This window comes from Ciconia boyciana, chromosome 1 (assembly GCF_034638445.1).
Source record: "Ciconia boyciana chromosome 1, ASM3463844v1, whole genome shotgun sequence".
Lineage (NCBI taxonomy): Eukaryota > Metazoa > Chordata > Aves > Ciconiiformes > Ciconiidae > Ciconia > Ciconia boyciana.
Genome location: NC_132934.1, coordinates 207945076 through 207966825, shown reverse-complemented (window position 1 = coordinate 207966825; position 21750 = coordinate 207945076). Strand labels below are relative to the sequence as shown.

Genomic DNA, 21750 nt, shown 5'->3' with positions numbered 1-21750 from the left:
CCATGAGTGGGCACCTGGTCTCCGCTTGCGGTGGCACACGGCTGCTGCCGGCCACCCTGCTGCTGCTCATGGCTTTTCGGCTCCGTCCGGGCGGCTGGGGGTGGCCCTGCTCCCAGCTGGTGCTGGTCATGGGGCACACCGGGCTGTCTCCCGTTCTCCATGAGGCTGGGGAGGGACCTGTGGGGGCTCAGGGTCAGCCCAGCCAGGTCTCCCCAAGGACATGCCGCCTGTGCGGGGCTGCCCACCGTTACCCCGGGCATGGCCCCTTCCCAGATCCTGGGGGACACCCCACAGGGGTCACCTGTGGGTGCAGGGAGACTGTCCCGTGGCCACCTGGCATGGGGACATGAGCATCCGGGAGACAGAGCCCCTGGTCTGCCACCACCCTTTGGTGTCTGGCTTTCTCTGGCCACGGGCTGGGTTTCAGGGCGAGCCAGTGCGGGAGCAGGAGTCAGCGGGCGTGCGGCTGGATGGCAGCAGAGCCGTAGTGCTCCGGGGAGGGTGGGCAAGGCGAAGGTCTCGGGAATCGCCAACACACGCGAATGGTTTTGGGGGGACTTTCCTGGGGGGAACCGGCCGGAGAGGTTAGGATGGGGTGCAGGGCAAGCCTGGGGTCCCCGGGGAGCGGGGCTGTCCTCCGCCCGTGCTGGGTCGCCCTGTCTGAGCACTCACGCCATGCGCTGGTGAAGGTGCAAGGATCAAAATCAGGGCTGGGCTTGCTTGGGGAGGGCATGGTCCTTCCCTGCTGCTCGCCCGTTCTGTGGGACCCTTAGGAAGTAAAGCAGGAACTCCACAGCAGCCTTGGCTTTGACAAATATTGCACGTTTTTTTATCTTTTTGACGATGGTGCTGGCGACATGGTCGCCCTCCCTCCAGTCCGGAGCTGCACTGGCACCCAGAGGTGACAGCCGCAGCGCCCGTAAGGGGACGGGAAGCTCTGCCTGGACCCAAGATCATAGATATTTTCAGTATTTTGAAACTCCCACTGAAAGCAAATGACTAAGCACTTTATATATTTACAGATCTACTTTTTAAATTATATTTTTCAGGGCAGGATGAAGCTGAACCAGCCGAAGATGCCAGTAGGTAACGGCCGTGCTGTGACAGCCCTCGGTCACAGCCCTCCTCGGGGCACACGCGACCTCTGACAGAACTGGAAAGGGGCTTTTAGGGGTTTTCTGGGGGTTATTTCCATTGCGGGGCAAGGCGAGGACAGGCCAGCTGAGCATCCAGCAGCTGGAGGGCAAGATACACTCAAAACACCCCAGGTCTGCGGCTTGTGTTAACTAGGTTTGTCTCTTTGGGGGAGATGAGCGTCCGTCCCGGGACAAACCCCCTTGGTGATCCCTCAGCACCAGGGCACCCTTCCCTGGGGGCTGGGCGGGGCAGGCGGCAGGACCGCGGGGGTTGGGGGCAATTCGGCTGCCAGGTAAGCTTGGCACTGCTCTGAGCCAGCACCCTCAGCACACATTACCTTTGCCTTTCCTTCGTGGTTTTATGGCTCTCACCCACTTCTGCTATGGGGCTCCCTGCAAGAGGGAGCAGCTCCCGGTGCAACCCCTGCCCGCGGCTTTCACAGAACGAATTTCTAAGGGGACGGTGAGCAGCCCCGTATCAAGAGCGAACATGATGATGCCCATCGCCCATCCCTCATCACTGACAACTGCCTGTTTAAAAGACATCCCCTTCGGCAAGCGCTGTACATTTTTCAGGACCTGTGTTCACATAGATTAAACAGAATTATTACCTCTATCTATGTATAGAATAAATAATCTATATATTAAATAATACATAGATTAAAAACCAGGACAAGGGCATGGAGGGAACGGACACTTCCAGGACTGGATCTCGTCCCAAAACACAGGATGCTCTGCTCCAGAGACGTGTTCCCCAGCACGTGGCAAACGATGGCTCGAACAGGAGACAGGTTTTATCCATTTTATTTAACCAATAAAATTCCTACTGATAACAATGAAAGTAATTTCAGCAAGTATAAATGCGATACAGTTTTAAACAAACCCCATTGTTCCGTACCTATAAATAGATTTTTCAAAACCTCATAAAAAGTGCAGATTTATGAATTGCTGTTAAAATGTTAATACATGATTCCTTTGTTTAAAAATGCGTTTTTGTCTCTTAACTCACAAAAAAAAAAAGTTCCTTCTGCATCTGTTCAGATAAATTCAAGTCGGGTAACTTAAAAACTAACAAAAGTGACACACACAAAAAAAAAAAAAAATCCATCCCACTAGGTCAGTCTGTCCTCTGCAAAAAAAAAAAAAACAAACAAAAAAACCCAAAAGAAAACAAAAAACCCCCAGCCAGCAAAAAAAGAAAAAAAATAATGATAAAAGCTGCTGTGGAAAACCCACAGTGAGCTCCTAGCAGCTGCCTCACCTTGCAGGCAAACCTCCTGCGAAGGCACGGAGCCCGTGGCCCGTGGAGCCAGGAGCAGGCGGCGGCCCGGAGGCAGGACAGGCCACGAGCCCCCCGCCGCGGGATGGACCCCAGAGCTGCCACGCTTCCCCGCTTCGTGGTGGTGGGAGGGAGCAGCAGGATCAGAGCTTTGTCCTTAATCCCCCATCCCGAAACACCTGCGCGGCCATGGCAGGAGGAGGCAAGAAGCCGGCAGCCGCCGGGCTGGGGCTGGGTACAATTTACCCCCCGTCCAGAGGGCGAGAGATGCAAGGGAACGCCAGCCACCCCCTCGGGCACAGCCCTGCCCTGCCCTGCCCGCCGCCCCGGCCCGCGGGCAAGGGGGCTCGGACCCACAGCCGCCAGTGCGGAGCCAACGCCGCTTCTTACCCCCAACATGCCGGGCTCTGCAGACAGCAAATCAAGGGCTAATATTTGCACTCGAGAGAGGCTTGGAAGCTTTTTGGCTGCAGAAACACCGTGCCTGTGTTTTCGGTCCAGCGGCTGGTCCGTCCATCCCTCCCACGCCGGCAAGGCTCACGTTTCCCCCCGTGCACCGGCAAGCGGACCGCGGGGGACAGGCAGTGGCAGGCTTATGGGCACAGGGGCTGAAACACACGCCAGATCCTGGCTTTCCCGGCGTTTGGGTCCCAAAGTGGCCAAACGCAGGGCGGCCGTGCAGCTCGGACCGTGCTTTTCACAGAGAGGGGCTCAGCTCACCCGTGGTCGAGAGGTCTGCTGGCACGCCTCCCTGTATCTACAGTGGTATTTTATCTACAGCAGGGTCTGTTTAGCAAGAGCAGTTTAAAGTGGCTATGTTTATCAAGTTTGCTACTTTATGAATTAAAAAAAAAAAACAACAACAAAACAAAAAACCAAACCCCAACAACTATAAATACAAGGACTCTCACACACCAGACACTTGCAGCCTGCATGACTCATAAACTGCATCAATATTCTGTTAAAAAGCTTATTCTACTTAAAACTATACATAGTACAAGAGATCGAAAAGTGGCAGTCGTGTACGGGCACGCTGCCTGCCCCAGGGTGGCCCACAGTCAGGTGCTTCCTAAAAAATCAAGGAGTTACAGTAACACGGCACAGGACTGCAAAGCCGATCACAGCTTCTGCTTACACTGCATACGAAGTACCGCGGGGAACACAAAAAAGAACTGGTGTTAATACTGATGGATTAAAAGAGTAACTATAAAGATCAAAACAGACGTTCACAGCATGCTACATATATTGCTCACAAACTTTTCTTTTTTAAAAAAAAAGGCTAATACAAAACAAGGAGTTGGCAGTCTGATTTTCAGTTACGTCGGATAGAAAGACAAAGCATATACATTCATCGTGTGGCTTTCCAGCAAAAGGAAAAAAGGGTAAAACCGAGAGATTTCAAGTTTACAAAATTCCTATTTTTTTAAGCTACAGTTTATATCCAGTTCTGGTCACAGTCATGAAAAGATTTCTGACTGCGTCGCCTCACAGAGTCCAAGGGCTGTAGCCTAATTCTTATTATTTTTCCCCTAAAAGCAGCCGCATCTCCCACCACCCCGAGCGGGCTGCTCCTGCAGCCACCCGGGCACGTGGCAGCCGGGCTGGAGGGAAGAGGTTTGGGTCTGGTGGCACAACGTGAGCGTGAAGCGGGCAATGGGAAACGGTTTAGGCCCAGGCGTGTTTGGACCTGCTGCTGTCGCTGCCCCCCAGACCTCTCGGCTGGAGACACAATGCTTGGTGATTCACCATGTTGTCTGAAAACTCCCTTCAAAGGGCTGATGGGGGCAAGAAAACGTAATTCTACAGTGGCACGTTCTTCTCGGGCAGAAGTGAATGGTTCCCTTCCCCTGCTCCACCCGTGGAGGAAGGAAAGGGTCCCAGCTCTTGTCCTACAGCAGCCCCCTGGACACCTCGGAAGGAGGCATCTCCCACCACCTCCCCTACACACAGACGTACTCAAGAACCTCTCGGACACACCGGTGATGTTTCTTCGACTGACCAACAAGTCAACTCCTCCCGCGCTGCCTGTGTCCCCTCGAGAGCGCCTGTGGTCTGTACCTTCTGATGCTGACAGCATGGCTTGCTCCCACAATTAGTATATTAATTGGCATCTTCAATACCACTCTAACTACTGTCAGGAACAAGAGGAGAGTTCAGATTTCTCTTTTCCACGAGCCCTGATGATACTCAGTACCCGTAGGAACACCCAACCCTGCCTACGTCTCCAGCAGCCACTTCATGGTGTGCATTTGGATTTATCCCGGAGATAAGCAAAAAACCCAAATCCACTTGTTCCAGGGGCCGGCTGCGGTCTGCCTGGCTGCAAGGCACCCGAGGAGCTGCCGACCCAACGGCCCTGTAAGCCTGCCCGGCACAAGAGGACCTCAAACCCCCCATTCGATGTCCCTCAAAGAAGCCCGCACGGCTGGACAGCTCAAGCATGGGGTTTTGCCAAAGAAAGCATTTCCTTAGTGGATCCACTGGATTATTCCTGTAACTCCAGAGATGGGATCTGACACACTACTGGCAAATGCTATCTAGAAGTTGTAAGCAAGTACTGAGTGTCATCCTTTCGAACCAGATTTAGAATTTTCCTGCCCAGAAATAACCTAATACGGCAATTAAGTGTTTCTGAACATGAGAAAGACCCTCTGAACGCAACAGCAAACGCTGATATAGGAACCTAGCATTGTTTTACAAGGTTAAGGCTAGGAAGTTGTCCCTGCGTGACTGCTTGGGGTTGTGAGCTGGGCAGATAGGAAGCACCTGATGCAGGGTGGTGGTGGTAGCGGGTTGGAAAATGACCCTGGTGAGCAGCAGAAGGATTAAACGTCTGCAAGAGAGACCTGATGTGTGCTGGGGGAGCAGCAGCATGACCGCATGCCAGGAAATGTGCTCTACGGGATAAATTAACACTGATCAAGATGCTCCTGAAGTTTCCTCATACTACTGTGCTCTCTCCATCTCCACACCTGTGATCTATGCAGTAGGTATGAAATGCTAAATTAATTTTCATTTGGAGATAAAAATTTTCATTTACAATTCCCAAATGTGGAAAAGCTGGTGGATGCATCTCTTCAGACAAACATAGTGCGGGGGGACATTAGGGAGAATAAATCTGAAGTTCAGATAGTGAAAACTGACATTTTTGTCCAGCTCTTGGAATGATCGCTAACAGCAAACAAATTCTTACAGCTTTACATTCAGATCAGGTCTGGGAAAGTTCATTTACAATGAATCCACTCCCCTCTCCCTCCATGTTCTGCAACATCACCTTTTATTTATGGGAGAAGGATCCAAACCTCTAAGGAAAGTAACTGAAAGAACACCACTTGAAATCAAGAAGATTTGGAGTTATTTCTTGCTGGCCAAAACTTTTTAGTCCGGGCGCAAGCTATCCACTTGCTACCGCTAATAAATCTTTTCTGCAAGTAGAGGTTAAATAACCCAGCCCCTCTAAAAGGGAGTCCAAACTCTGGAACATGAGCTGAAATGCATGCCTATGTTCATGGAAAACACACATGCATGAAAAACATCGAGAACCTGTTCTGCAAGAGCAGCAGCTTACAGTTTAACTGCTTTGGGAAAGATTTCTCTAAGCCTATATTAAGTCCCCAAAACAACCCATTTCATTAACAATCGCTGCAAATCACATGGATCTGCTACACATTATTCCTTTAATCTCTATGGAAACTGATTTTTTTCTATTGAATTTAGGTGACTAAGTATCTTTAAAAATCTGACTCAAAAATGCAAGAGGGCACCCTGTAGGATTTTGCTATGTGCCTAGGTGCTTAAATTCCCATTGAAATTTAAGCAACTAGCTGCTTTTTCCAAATGAAAACATCTATCAGCATCACTACGAACAAAAACAGTTTTGCAGAATCTGGTGCTTTGACCTTCTGCACTCAAGTAACAGAGAAGCAAAATGTTTTCCTTTTTGTTCTGTTCTAATCTGTTCTAAATTTAGAGAGACCTACATTTATAATTGTTTACAATCACTGACTTTCCTGTCCTTAAAGTTTTTTTAATACATAGGAAGAGCTGGTAGTGGCAATTCTTTAACTCTTAAAGCTGAAAGTACATCCTTTTCATTTTAATGAAGGCTTTAGGACAAAGAATGTATGTTTCAGTTCAGTCTTGATGAAAATAAATCCATCTACAGCTCACCAAAATTCTCACAGGATACCACAACACTAGCTTTAGTAGCTATCTGCACAAACTGTACCCTGGTTTAAAATGGTTTCTGTTCCTGTGTGATGGCACTCCTGTGACGTTCGGCTGCAGGCAGAGTGTTCTGGGAAATGCAAATGCTTTCTCCAATTGGCACCTTTTCCACTTCTCTTCATTACCAGAAAAATGGAGCAATTTCAGCAAGAATGTACTCTATGGCAACACACATTTTGAAGCAATTCTGCAATGATAAGAAGCTGTCCATGCTCAAAAGCTCTGTTCCCTACTTACAGCATTCCCTGTGCTAGCTGGTTAATTTGTACCTACCAAGCTCTCTCTTCAGTAGACGGGACACTGTACGCTTTGTTTTTATGTTGGTCGCGGCTGGGATTTTGTGGACTAACATTAATGCTGGTAAATACAAATTCCAATAAAGGAACACAGAGGGAGAGTATCTACACTTCCAATGATTACGGTACTCCTAAGAATAATATTAATGAACAAAGTGTGAAGATTCACATTCATGAGTGCTTTAAAAATGCAAAAAGTCCAAGAACACTTGCACATTAAAATTTGGCACAGTGTGAGCCTAAAGCGTGCGTAAAGTGTATGGTAGAGTTGTCTGACTTTAAACACCTATTCTGAACAAACATCTATTAAAAATCATAAATTTGAGTATAAAAACTAGGCTATAAATTGTTACACTGTAAATGCAATACTTTGAAAAAAAAATGCCACGTGGAAAACATTTCCAGAAGTTTCAAGTTTGCATTTAATATTAAAAAAAAGAGAAATAGCAAACTAGTTGTACAATGACATTTCCTATGGTGGAATGTCTTGCAGGCCATACATGACTTGATATGGCACCTTAAAAAAAAAAAAAAAGAAATCACTGGTTTACTACTAATTTTATGAAGCAATCCTTTTATGGTTTCTGTATTTCAAATCTGCTCGTGTACTTTGCTCAGAAGGCATTTGAGCTGGCAAGTATATTTCATAAGGAAAGAAGTAAAGGCACTCATGTTTCCAAACATAAAACTCAACCTACTCTAAGAGTCTTTGCATTTCTGAAGGGAAACTAAGCCATCATATTAGTTACCCAAATCTAGTTTCACCTCCTTTCCAGAGCTCAGCTGTGCTTCTTGAGAACTACTTGACTTTTCAAAGCAAAGGAATTTAAAGTAGTACTGTACAGTTCCCATCACTTAAAAAGCAAAAGTACTGCATGAGAACTTCTCTCAGCAGAACTGTTTTATGCACAAAAGCCATTAGGTATGGCCACTACAGTCACAAGAGGGAGGAAAAAGGATCATAGCAACTTAGAAAGTTGATCTAAGTTCATAGATATGAGCATCTTAACACTTCTAAGAAATCTTTGTAGTTAGCTATACAAGATAAATAAATCTGGTGTTTTACCCAATGCTCTCTCTAGAAAAGAGCCCGATGCTGTTTATTGGGTAATTTTCTAAATAGCCAACGTTACATTAAAAAAAATAATTACTGATTTCTTCCTCAAAAAGCTTTTCACATGCAGTCTGCAGTCTGAAAGTGCAGAAAAGCGTACAATCATTTAGCTTTCCAATCTGGAACAGATAGATAAAGCGAAAAAACCAACATGCGAAGTCACAGCAAGGTATCAGGAAAAGGGAAGAAAAGAGAAAACTAACTTTAGTAGCGTACTGGTCCATGATTTTGTCAACGAAAAGTGTTAAAATATGACTGATAGTATTTTTTTAAACTAGTCTGCGATCACCAATGGGAAAAAATCCTGTATTAACTTCTACAATCCAATGGAACATTAAAAATAAACCTATCTAGTTAGTTTTGAATGTATGCAACAGAAATAAAGGTCACCCTCCTCAAAGAAATATGCAAAGTCCAAACCAACAGACAAAAGTTGAAGCAGTGACAACTGGCATCCTACCGGGTAAGTTTAGGCATCTCTTTAGGCACTTCACTGGTTCATTAAATGCAATACAAAATAAAGCTATAAATATCAACATTTTGTGCTCTTAAAAATTAGTCAAAAGCAACAGAAAACAGCACAAAAGTGTGACATTTTTGGCAGCTTATTTCTTCCCTTCCCCAATGTTACTGGTTGTCCAAGAATGCTTTGTTTAGGGGATGCTTTGGCATCTCAGTATCAGGTTGTCTTAAGCCGTAAAAGCTAAAGCAAAACTGCTAGGCCTTAGACAATAAAGAAATTTGGTTTTAAAATTTCTTTATGGCTATATAAGAAGGACACTTTAGCAGTGGCATGATAGGGAAAAAAGCTTGCTTTCTTTTTAAATATTGCACTTTTCTTTTGTTCACTCACACTAATGCATAGAAACTTTTTAAACTTTGAATATTAAAATTTCATGCTATGAAGAAGTTATGGGAAATAAATTTCTATACATCCAATATGAAAGAACAGATATGCTAGCCTTCCTTTACTTTCCTTAGTTAAAACATTGAGAAAGAAGAGAGTGCAAAAAAACCCACAACCCTATTTTTGGTCAGCCTGTGTATTAACTTTATAGGTGCCAACTAAACAAATTGCAACATGTGATGAGCATGGATATTGTATGGACAACTGAGGGTGACTGTCAGTAAAACAAGATTATGCATGATTGAAACACAGTAAGTGTGGCTGAAATGGCAAATTGTGAGGCCTCTTCTCTTGGGAAGGGGCACGACAAAGCAGATGAATTTCACACTTCAGTAGCATGCTGTAGGATTTATCATGATTAATTTCACATTAAAGTGTGCTCAATGTTTGCATCCACATCTCGCATCACCTTCAATTGCTTTAGTAAGACAGTGACTGGCAAGCAGTCTCCAGGAGACACAGAAGAATCCAGTGGGCAATTCAATGCAACGCAGCCCGCGCGTCTCTGTCACGAGTCACGACACGGTGGTACATTCTCAGGACAGGCAGAACCGATCTTCTGCTGGACTCCACTAATCTGAAAAATGATTGCTTGGAAAAAGAAGTCTCTAAGCACTTCACTCCACTGCTTAAAGAACAAAGCGCTAGGATTGGATATAATAAAAACAGTTTCAGGATCCTGACCACTGCGCAGAAATCCAGACGGAAACAATGCAGAGTAGTGCTCCTCAGTGTTACTTTTGTTATCATTAGTAATGTTAAGCATCAAGAAAATAAAACACGTCATTGCACATTACAGCCGTCAAGAAGCACGGCTAAACTTTGACACTAGAGAATTGAATAACCTGATGCTACATCACAAACAGCTTCTGGTGTGTATCTATTTCGAAAGGTCCTTACATACTCAGTAAAAACTCCTTTACTCCTGCCCAGTGAATGCTTCAGGTTAAGTGACGAGTTATGGCACGAAGGGCATACAGAAGTTCAGCTTGCATACGAGCTTCCATTAGAAGTAGATTGACATGAACCTGTTAAAAATTAAATCAGCCATTTAGTTCACTCTGAATGCAACGTCATTTATTCATTTAAGCTAAAATTTCTAACATTTAGTAAAGTATTGCTGCAAGAAACTATGTCCTTTCTCCCTGTACCCTGCTGCAGGGCTGCAGTTCCTCTTGAGACAGCTGTGTGGTATGCCAAAAATAGGCAACATTGTAGGACTGCAAGGAACTAGCCTCAACTGCTGCTTTAAGCAATCTTCCATCTGAGAATTCCCAATAAAACCATTTTTGTATCCTAATGGTATTACTTCTTTATGAATTACACTTTGATTTCTTTACTACCACCTGTGACCACTATATAGGAGCACAGAATAAGGAATAGTTTACACGCCAGATAGGCTAGCAGGCACACAAGCACTGAACCCTTGTCAGGAAGCATTTAACTTGGATATCTGAAGACATATTGACATTTTTATTGATGAAAAACACCATGAAGATTTTATATAGATATATTAAAAAGGTTTTTTTTGATCCCCAAATCCCAGGTATTGGCATAGCTGACCACTTCTGCATTCCCACGTTTATCCACTTTTCTTTTACAGTTGTCAGTTTAATTTTATGGAGAAGTCACTCAAAATAATAATACAAGAAGAATCAGTATTTCCAGTGCACTAAGAAGTATTTCTGTAAAACTGATATCTAACACTCAGTGAATTAACCTCATTTGTTTTTCTCTGGTTAAAACCAGTTCATTTGACAGATACTGCCATTTTTAGGTGTCGGCATATTTTCATTTTTAAACACCATGGGGGTCACTGTGAAGCCAGTTTGGCTTTGAAATACGTACCTTCTCCGAGTGCTTGAACTGACGCCAGTAACTATCGTACATGCGCTTGGTAGTTCTCTCTGGGTAGCAGGTCACTGTCTTTATGTAAACCTTCAGGCTGCGTTCAAGTAACTGATTAACTTCTCCGTAATCATAGTCATCATACCTAAATAACACAGGCAATCACTCTGTTGGGTATCCGTTTTTAAAAGCATGGTCTTTTGCAGCACTATGTTTTTAAGTTTGGGAATTGGAGCAGTAGTTATACATGCTAGAAAACCACCTGTTAACAGAGGATCTGAAAGGCTTGGTACTAGGATGTTGTCTTTTCTGAACAAAGAATCCAGGCTGGCTTCACAGAAGACATTTCTGTAATAATTTCCATCCTTATTCCTAATAATTTTCTCCACTGGAAGCAGAAATTATACTGATATGCCAGGAAAACCACTCTAACTTCCAGACTGAGGTACCATCTCCACTTTAACACCTGGAGTCTAAAATCATGCTTTTCACATGGTTCATTTTTCATTCTGTTTACACAGTTTAAAATGCACTCCTAAGCCAGGGGATTTTTGTCCATACCTGATTCCATACATACAGTGGACATAGTTAAATAAAGCTCTTCTTAGCGTAGTTGTATCAACATCTTCATGTGTTGCCATAGTGTTATACGTGAGGTTATATACCATCCGAAACTTCTCATCAAGGAGATGCCCAATATCAGAATAAAGCCTGTTTACAAGGGAAAAACCATGATTTTCCCAAGTATAGTCCTGCAGGAAGAGAAGGAAATATATAAATGTACAAATGAAGCGAAGTCGCTATCTGATCCTCTCTATAGCTCAATAGTTTTTGTTGTCTAGTTATAACTTTATTCTCTTCAAAAATTTTGCATTTTGAATCCTTCATCCATATCACCTAGTCCATTCACCCAGGCCTCCTGGCAATGAACATCATGTCGCAACACCCCACCTCCAGCTGGGTATCATTAGCCTACAGGAGAAAAAACCCCAAGCTTCTCTTGAAGTGCTGAGGCAATTTTCCACTGCCTGCTGTGCCACTCTGACCAGCGTCATTCTATGTGGGATGGGCCTGTGAGTTTAAAAACGTGCTCCTCTTCGAGGCTTTGACGCTGAGCTCTGAGCAGAGATGGAGTGTTTACTTCCCACTCAGGATGTACACTCATTGGGTAAAGTGCTGAACCGTCCTTGAACAAACTAACAAAATCCAGGCTGCTTTGGTCTTAGCCGAGCACCTGGATTGGAAGGATAAAAGCTTGCCTGCTCATATCAGGAACAGGAAATCTTTGCAGAGTGGTGGCACGGCACCATCAGCGGAGAACAACACTGCTTCAGAGCGGCGTGCAACCACTCTCCACGCTGCGGTTATAGAACATGTTAGTTTGCCCACATCCTTGGCAAGTGTTCAATCATTCAGTCACTGATGCCATCTTTATAATCAAGGGCATCGTCTCCACGTCCTTCCTGTGTCTGGCTGTTTTCAAAAGGTACTGCTGGGCAAGGGTCCTCACCCAGGCGCTTTAGAGCACATCTACTGGACTTAGGATAGCGGGGAGGAGTACGTAGGACAATATTCATCTGCCTAACAGAGGCATTCAGTGACATCTGAAACGCACCACAACGTCACATTTGGCCTCCAGCTGCCAGTCCAAAAGACCGTAAGGCTTCTGAGAAACATGCCGTACCTACCAGCCCTGTAAAGGTGTCCAGGACACCTGGGGCATCACAAAAGCCTCTGAAAACCAGAAGCCTCAGGAGTGGGAAAGCACTGTTTACTAACAGCAGTTAATCCATACTAACAATGAAAAAGGGAAAAAAAAAATTTCAAGACATTCTCCTGTGTATGGAATACCTTTTTCTATTACTAAATTTAAACCCACAGAGACAAAGGCAGTCTTGTTTCATCAGAATAAGGACTGGATTTATTGCAGGGTTTGGGGATGCTACTGCAATTTAAATAGCATTAATAGCAGAGCATTTGGGAGGCTGTGGGTATATACATCTAACTGCTTAAGAGTAGGACATACTAATAAAGTTAAATTCTCAAGGTGACTCCTTTGAATGTAGGCCAGAAGCTGTCCTGTTTATTTAAGAGCAGAGATGTTTTAGTTCCAATTTCAACTTCTGTAGAGCTTTTTTCCATGGCAGCCTGCTGCTCCTAAAGTAGTTAAGCAGAATGTTTGATTTACAGGCACTGACTCTGCCTTATTCTTTTTGGCAATATCTACCTACTTTAGGCTCATATAAAGACCGCAGAGTAAATTATCCAGATCAGCAGAGACTGCTATATAGCTAAATACATTTCCTGAGAGGGATCATGGATTCTTTATTTTACAGTCTTAGATACATCTTCTGACCATGAAGTTTTCCTGCACCCGCTGTTTTTTTGATTGAAGTTCTCTGATTTGGTTTAAGATTTCTTCTATTGCTTACAATTTATTACTAGACTGATGATTAATCTACTCTATAAGCTGGACCAGAGCCACCTAGAATATCCCTCCTGTTATATATATCATGAAGAAGTTCATGAGTGTGGTCATGGGAAAAGATGCCAATATGTAAGACAATGTACAGGTAAAATGTACATGCAATAGCACTAAAAACACATATTCAAATATAGCCTAAAACTTCAGTAATCATATTGAAGAGCTCCTTTTCTTTTCTGACATTCAAAGTACAGTGATTTGGTGCATATATGAGAACGATACTCACCAAATTGTTCTCACAGACATATATACATCTATGTATTGATAACCACGGGACAAAGAATACTTGATAAAATGACAGAAATAAAGAGTTCTTCCAGTGGATTTTTTCTACAACATCTGGAGGGATGGAAAAGAAATTCTTTCTTTTCTACCTTTCACTTTTATTCCAGATTTAGTGATATGCTTTACAGCTTTCAAACATTAATTCTGGTAATAATTGGAGTAAGACTGAAAGCTAAGTATTCCCTTGTCTGAGATCTACAAATAGTAAAAGACTCATCTCAGGTAGATCTATGGAAGCTTGAGAGTTATTTAATCGACGAGGGCAAGAAAAGGAGCATTCAACAAACATGCCCCACTACAACCGCTTTACGCTATTTGCTCTGTAATGAGATGTACAAATATTCTTTGAGTGAATGTACTTTAAAGAGATGGTACCTGAGCTCTGAAAGTTGGCAGATGGTCTTCTCCTCGCCTTGCAAAGTCTTTGTACCCAAAGCCAGGATCTTCAATATAGCGGGAGACATCCGTAGAAACTATTTCATCATCAAATGCTGTGAATAAAAGAGCAAAATGCTTTGCTTTGGGCAAGCACATAAGTTAGCGCTGACTTCCAACTACCACTCTACTACAGGACTAGAGAACAATTTTAGAAGTTGTGCAAAGCAAGAGAGTGGTACGAAGGAAAGAAACATTTCAATCCCAATCTGTTTGTATGGGATCCATCCCTTTCAATGAGCCAACTAACTGTCAGCCTACATCAGACATCTAACATGCTTCTACAAAATGGGAAGAGATGGGCTAAACTTCTGTCTGAAGGTGTGCTTTTATCTCTGTTGATGTATCTTAAATCAGGAAGATGAATCCTGTTAGTAAAGTCATTGTGCTAGGATAAGAATGAGAAAAATGTACCCTTGACAACAGGATTGCTATGCTGAGCAGGTATGGTGTCAGGGATTACACCAGCCCTGTTCTATAACCTGGAGTATGAGCAACCAGAAAGCAATGCAACACTCCACTTGAAATATCCATTGAAGATTATATGAAAGCAAAGAGCTCTACAGTACATCAGGCTGAAATTCTGCCAGAAGCTCTAGTAACTAAGCATCTTCAAAGAGCTCCAAAACGTGTCACTAAGCAAGCGCAGGTTCTCTATCAGGAATCAATCTTTCCCTCCCGAATAAACAGGTGGCTTGATTGTGTAACTACCTCTGCAGAAGTTGACAACTGCACAGCTGACTGCATTTGACCCTGATGTTAAAATCCTGGCTTGCTTCCACATGCATTGACAGAACAGTTGCCATATGTCCACTGTTAGCACCTTGAAAAGTCAGTTAATCTAAGAATTGCAGAAGTGCTTTATCTCCTCTTTGCCTCATTAAACAATCAAAACCTAACTGTGTAGGAAGAAGCTCGCACAGCATCTGCTACAGCAAATCCTCACCAAAGAACAAAAAACCCGCACACATGCACTCCTCTCCCCTGATAAGGACTGAATTTCATGAAAGGGTAAAGGCCCAACACATACAGAGTCCTCAACTCAAACCTGCAAAAGGCAAAGAGGGAGGAAAGTAAAAAAAACTAGCAGCAACCGCATCAAAAACCCCCTTCTGTCCCAAACAACACCTCTTCCTTATACGCCTGAAGTTGCAAAGATTCACGGAAGTCCTGATTTGATAACGAAACTGCACTGGGTGTCAGTTTATCTGCACTGTTGATACTGTCTGACCAAAAAAAATAGAGCAGGAATGGACAATGTCCGTTTCTTAAGGAAGCGGTCGTTTTCTTCAGGGTCGTTTTCTTCAAAGTCCGTTTCATGTCCAGCCATGATGTTGCTGGATATATCTTCTTTCAGAGATTTTGCATGTTCCTAGAGAGCCACAAAACCATTTATCTGCTGATATACAATACATTCTTCCTCCCTTTTGGGTTCAGTGCACAAAAACTTAGATACCTTCAAACACGTTTGGTCTGAAGCTACTGAGATCTAAATTCACAACGAACAGTGTCAGTAAAATGTGAAGCATTTTATGGCTCACTTCTTAAAGACAGAAGCTACCACCTTCAAGTAGCCTCTACTGTGAGGAAATGGTTGGAGATTCTGATTGTCTTAATAGTATTCTTTCTTCATACCCTTTCTTTGGGAAAAAACTCCACCTTCCTGTCTATAGGAAACAGATTTAATTGTATGGTTTGTTTGAGATGAAGGCCTTCAGGGCATATGAAGAATACTGGAAAAGAAGCTTTCAGCTCAGAATTTTGAACATCACTTAAGAATAAAAATAATGCTAAGAATCTCTATCACAACACAGGCAGTGCAACAGCACAGCAGTACTACTGTGATCACTCAGAACGGTAAGTTATAAATGTCCTTTCCAGGTGGGCCATAAATGGTAAAGAAGTTGAGTCTTATGCCAATCTATTTCCTGAACTAAATGTCATATCTGAAGGCTACTTCAGAGTGTCATTGAAGTTCTAAGCACTGTAGAACCTAAACCTGTGAAATATTACTGAATATTTACATGAATGAATGAATTTGGAGATATAGAGCATATAAAGAAAGAGAAATTTACACCCAACTTTAAATTTAAAGAAGCCTACAGGCTTTTTTTTTTTAATATACAAAAGCTAAATTTCAAGTAGCAAAAAGGATGGTGTTACTTGCCAATCGAGAAATTTTAGGCGGATGAAGCAAGTGACAGGACCACCCTTACTACACTCCTACTAGGACCAAGCACCAGAATAAAGAAATGGACAGAAAAAGTTGTCGGCACTGAACTGGTCTCAAGTGTTTCGTTCTTACAAAGCACAAACAAAAGGGAACTGGAAAAGCACAAATACCTCCATTAATTACTAGCAGACTCTCCTTCTTCTCCTTTTCAAAGCGAGTTGCCATTTCTTCCTGAGAGGCTTCTTCATCCTCTTTATCTTCTTGTAGCCTCTTCATCCTTTCCATTAAGGCCTCCAGCTCACTTAAAGAATCTGCCATCTGCAAAAACACCATGACATTCTGCAAAATTAGAAGATAGACAACGTGTGTCATCTTCAGATTTCATGCTCGACAACAAACGTTCTCAAAAACAGCAGCAGCAAACACAAAAACTCATGCCAGAATGCATTTTGTCACATACAGTATAGACAAACAGCCTTCAGACAGCGAGAAGAAGGGAGCTGGGAAGTGTTACTCTAACCTGTCGTAGTAATCTGCTGCAGTGGGATTAACAGCAGAAGAGGTGGCATTTGAATGTGGAAACCATAGTTGCTTATAATATATATTCCACCATGTAGATGGCTCAGGAAAAGCCATCTGTGTGCCCTACGTGTATCAGAAAACAACTTATAATATTAAGGTAACTTTTTTCAGTCTATTAGTAATGCAAAATATGCTTCTGAAGAGCTACTGCAAGGCAGGTATACAACCCGAGACAGCAAATCAGTGTTTTCTTTTTCTTTTCATTACACATGATCAAAAGAACCATTATGTTGACCCTTTTTCTTGCTTTTGTGAGGAAAAGAGGCCTCTTTACTAGAAATACATCAAGGTTTGGGGTTCTGTGAGCTGTACTTATCATTCAGATTTTTAATAAGATAAATTGTTTGGTTTTTCTTTTCCATCTTTTCCTTTTGATTCTGTTTTTCTGCCCATAGCTATAATTGTTTTCTAGTATGCTACTCACTGCTTAACAAGTAGCACAGAGTCAGTAGCAGCCGTTTGCCCACTACAAATGGGGAATAAGACACCCCAGTGATTTAAGCTATGTCTTACAGCCCAGAAATTCAAGATACAGCAATTGAACTGGCTGATCACATGTTCATATTGCACTGCTAATTTTTAAAAATATACCTAGTGACTCTGCTCATAATCCCCATCTTCCATCAAAGGCGATGAGGCTAATTCATCAATCGGCATTAATTCAAGGACATGTCTTCAAAGCATTATAGAGCCACTTTCAGCAAAAAATTTCCACATTCAAGTTCATTAACTAGTCATCAAAGTTCTCTGTTGGTTGATTGAAGACTGGAACACCAGTGTGAAGAACTAAGTAATTTTATTTCAGACATTTCCTCCCATCTACATGCAAGTGTTTCAGAATTGACCTGTTTTGTGATTGTAGGCCTTGAAATCAAAATTATTATTAAGACTTCTGGTTTTTTTTCCCATTTCTTTTTTCATTCCACATGTTAGGAACATGGATGACACAATGCTCCAGTCAGCAGCACACCATCTGAAGAAACTGGGACTTTAAGCTTTCACTGAAAGCAAAGTTTTAGTCTTGCCCAATGGGTTGTGAGATGAACTATCAAAACCACATTGCTCTGACTACCATCCGCCGTTACAACGTGGCTTTCAACAGATTACACTGCAGACTGCTAGAGCTAACCTAAGAGTTAGCAGGCTCAAGCATTCCAGTAAAGTAGACAAAAACTTTCAAACTACCCTGAAATTTAAACAGGAAAGAATGGAAGAAAGTTTTCTAATGCAAAACAGAGGCAAGCAGAAGAATCTTCTTGCGACACTAACCCCAAAGTTGCTACTTGTGAGGGATGCATTTTCTATGTTGTTGTCATTGGCAAGATCACAGACACAGAAGTTGTTGACTGCTATAAGTCTGACTCCATTAGATGTATCCGGATCTCTCTCTGGATTAATGCCACTACCAAATACAAAACTTGCCAAGGCATGATAATGTGCCAACAGGACAACAGCATGCACCAGTTCAGGAAGAGACCAATTATTTTCCCCAGTCTTGACAAGTTTCTGAAATGAGAATAAAAGAAGTGTAAATATAAAATTTCTTTTGGCCCCCAGCTCTTCTATAAAACACTATGTATTTTAAAAAGGGATCAATTCCTTTCTTCCAATAATACCATATTCCTCTTGCACACAAACTCTCACTGGAGGAAAAAAAGACACATCTAATATATTACCTCTTTTATTTTGGGGTTATTTTAGCCAATGCTATTCCTAAAAAGTAAATCTTGTTGGCTTTGTCACAAAGAAGAATTTATTGGCTTATTCAATGCTCTAGTACTTCCCTGCATTTTTTAACTCTAGGTAATGAAGCCTAATGAGACACTTGCGTAGTTCTTAGCAGTTTTTACTACTGGACATTTACTGCTATTACAGGGCATGACTTAACAGGTACCTGAATGTGCTCTTTCGTGATTAGCCAGGGCCGGTGTGCAAGGAGTTTGTTTATTTCATTCAGATTTTTCAGTCTTTGGGGAATGTATTCTAAACCGTTCAACCACTCTGCAATCCCGCCAGTCTTCAAAAACTCATCAACGTGCATATTTATTAGGTAGGAACACTGATGTCTGGCCGCAGCCTGGAATAATTAAACACAGAGGGAAAAGGGCAGCACATTAGCATGCAATCTGATTTTGCTGCAGGTGGAAGACTGGTTACTAACACAAAACAAAAATACAATTTCATTCTAAAGGACCATGTTTTATCTTGCAATCCATTTCTATACAGTATGGAGGATTCTCCAATAAAAATATGTTTGATTACTTTACTCTGAATTGTAGAATCTAATTTAGGTTGAAGAGATCTCTAGAGGAGATCTGGTCCAAACCCCTGCTCACAGTAGGGCTGACTTAGATCAGGTTGCTTGGAGCCTTGTCCAGACAAGATCTCCATTGCTGCAGATTGCACAACCTCTCTTGGCCCCTGTTGCAATGTCTCAACATCCTCATGGTAAAAATTGTTTTCCTAGTGTCCACCTGGAATTTGTTGTGACTGCCTCTCCTCCTACTGCTGCGCACTGATGGTTACACACCCAGAAATAAGGTTACACAGTTTTAACTGCTCTCTGTAAAACCTCACTGTCATGGCCATGTGAGAAGTGTATCGCTGGGGGAAATGGAAATATGCATGTTGCCAAGTCTCCCTTCTCATTGAAAACCTTCTGGCTAGGCATGCGTTATTTTGATGAAAATCAACTACAAAAATTCACCCCCTGTCAAAATATCACACTAGTCTCTCCTTTCTGAAGTCTTCCTTTTTTCTTCTTTTTAAAATAATACACAAGTCAAGGTCACAGGAGAAAATATATAGCCTTTTGGTACATACCATTATAGCAATGTAGTGCCTATAGGGCAAAGGAAGGGGCCCATCCATGCGCAGCATATAGAACTGGCTGCGGAGGAAAGACTCCAGGTACTGAGTATGGATACTCATGACCTGCGTGATGTTGTCCAGGCGACCAGACGTAGAGTATTCTTCCACAAGAAGATTAGTACGTTCATCCAAACCATTTGCTTGCATAACCTTAAAAATAAATGGACAAACTTAACAGAGAAAGAGATTTTCTCTAGCTTTAGCCCTGGAGAGAAACATATTGCGGTATGAAAGGTTTGCTTGTGTACAAACTTAAAGGCAATGCTGGAGATCTGGATGTATGTTTGCAAATATACATGCTTGCATGCGTGTGAATATACATATACAGATGTTACTTGCAAACTGAGAAATGAAGAGCACTTTACACTGTATCTCTGTTATTTTAATATGTTTCTATGAAAACCAAAACCATTTTTCTGTAGATCTTTCCAAAACGGCTAAACTTGCAGATGCTTAAAGTCAAATCTGTGCAGAGAGCTGGAATTAAGCAAGAGCTAAATGCAAAGTAAAGTCTCTATGGAAGTCAGCCTGTACAGACACACACCACCCGAGCATTCAGCCCTAAAACCAATTTCAAAATTAATGGAGAGGAACTGGGTTATATAACCAAATTATAGAAACAGCCTGGCAATCTACCCCTTCTGTGCTTGTATAATTGAAGAGGAGATCAAATGCTCATTTGTCCATAACATTCAAGTATTATTTAGAATAGGAATTTAATGCTTTCTTTAAACAAAAGCTGTTCTTTAATTATTCCAACCAATCCAAACCTTGGGCACAAGATGAAATGAAACAGCAAAAGAGTAAGTAGCTCTTGCATTGCAAGCCCTGACACAGTGTTAGTGCTATTACTCAGTGTTTATCACCAAGAACAGCCATTCTCAACACGTTCACCACCGAAGTTACAAGCACAAGACTAGAATACCCAGTATTTATACTGAAACTGCACAGTATTAAACCAGCCAGCTTACTATTGCAAACACCATGAAATGAGAAAACATTTTAGCTGGTTTACTCCACATGAAGATAGAAAGTGCCTAAAACCAAGAAGACACAATGCTTTTGCTGAAATACTCTATTTAAAATATGTTTTCCTTCTTTATGATGGGCTGATGAATGGACCGTGCCTCAAATATTTTTCCATCAAATCTTATAGAGAAGTTTCATACAAAGAAACACGAACAACATACTACATTTTCACTTCTGACCACTGTACTTCCCTGTTCTAATTTGAGGGCCCAGAAAGAAAGGGAAGAAGCAGCGATGCAGTTAGGCAGCTCCATCATTTTTACATGTGTAGCTCTTTACTGTGACAGCTTTTCTGTGTTTTGTACCCAAAATGATGCCTCCTCAGTTTTCCTTAAGAATGTTTTTACCATTGGAAGTTTATTCACACATTAGAGATCATTTTATCTTACTTATTACAGTACATCCCTCGCTCCACTCCAAGTCCACCTTATTCTTCAACAAGTGTATCTCCCATGTATTTGAGAGATCTTAGTCTCATTTAGTAGTTTCTTGGGGAAATCATACTTTTTGTGTCTCTGGTAAGGTTTCTAATCTTCTCCAGCTTGTCAGGAGTTTTCCTTGTAACAGTACAAGTTATGGAGAAGAAATTCTGCTGACAAAATTGAAATATAATCCTGTAGGACTGCATGTTGCTACGTTAGGCACAGCAATACGTGGCATTATTGCTTCTGAGATTTATCTTCACCTATATTACTATCCTCTTCATACTGTACATGTACTTCCTCCTGATTTATTACCATCCATGGATTCACAAACATGTTTTTTTATTCTGCTTTTAAAGCCTTACGGCACTTTAACAGGAACCTTAACAATTAAGTTGTTATTGCTCTGTCCATATTCCTTCCATTACGACAATAAAGCAGGCTTTGACACGAGCAGTGTTATTATCAAGATTTGTGAGACATTCAGTGTGTTACCAATCTCTAACTACATCCTTCCTATCAACAGTATTCTTTCATGCTAAGGAACGGGGGAAAAAGGTAGCAGTTTGTTTAAACAATATTTAACATTTGTTCGTGATACTGAATAGCTGTTTTATCCATAGAGGTGGAGGTTCCCTGCTTACACTGGGTAATCACTGGG

At 42.3% G+C, this 21750-nt stretch overlaps 1 protein-coding gene across 3 annotated transcripts in view; it reads right to left on the bottom strand.

The window, feature by feature from the left end:
• Nucleotides 1-1930: 1930 nt before the first annotated feature.
• SESN3 (sestrin 3) overlaps nt 1931-21750 on the bottom strand; it is a 45075-nt gene continuing 25255 nt past the window's right edge. For 2 of the 3 annotated variants that reach the window (XM_072850681.1, XM_072850683.1), the window contains exons 3-10: nt 19591-19788; nt 18662-18844; nt 18037-18273; nt 16356-16524; nt 13953-14068; nt 11369-11559; nt 10808-10952; nt 1931-9987 (exon numbers count right to left, since the gene is read on the bottom strand). In XM_072850681.1, coding sequence (XP_072706782.1) covers nt 9901-9987; nt 10808-10952; nt 11369-11559; nt 13953-14068; nt 16356-16524; nt 18037-18273; nt 18662-18844; nt 19591-19788 — 1326 coding nt within the window. In that variant the 3' untranslated portion in view covers nt 1931-9900. The remainder of the gene's footprint in view (nt 9988-10807; nt 10953-11368; nt 11560-13952; nt 14069-16355; nt 16525-18036; nt 18274-18661; nt 18845-19590; nt 19789-21750) is intronic. The other variant, XM_072850682.1, reaches the window with a different exon arrangement.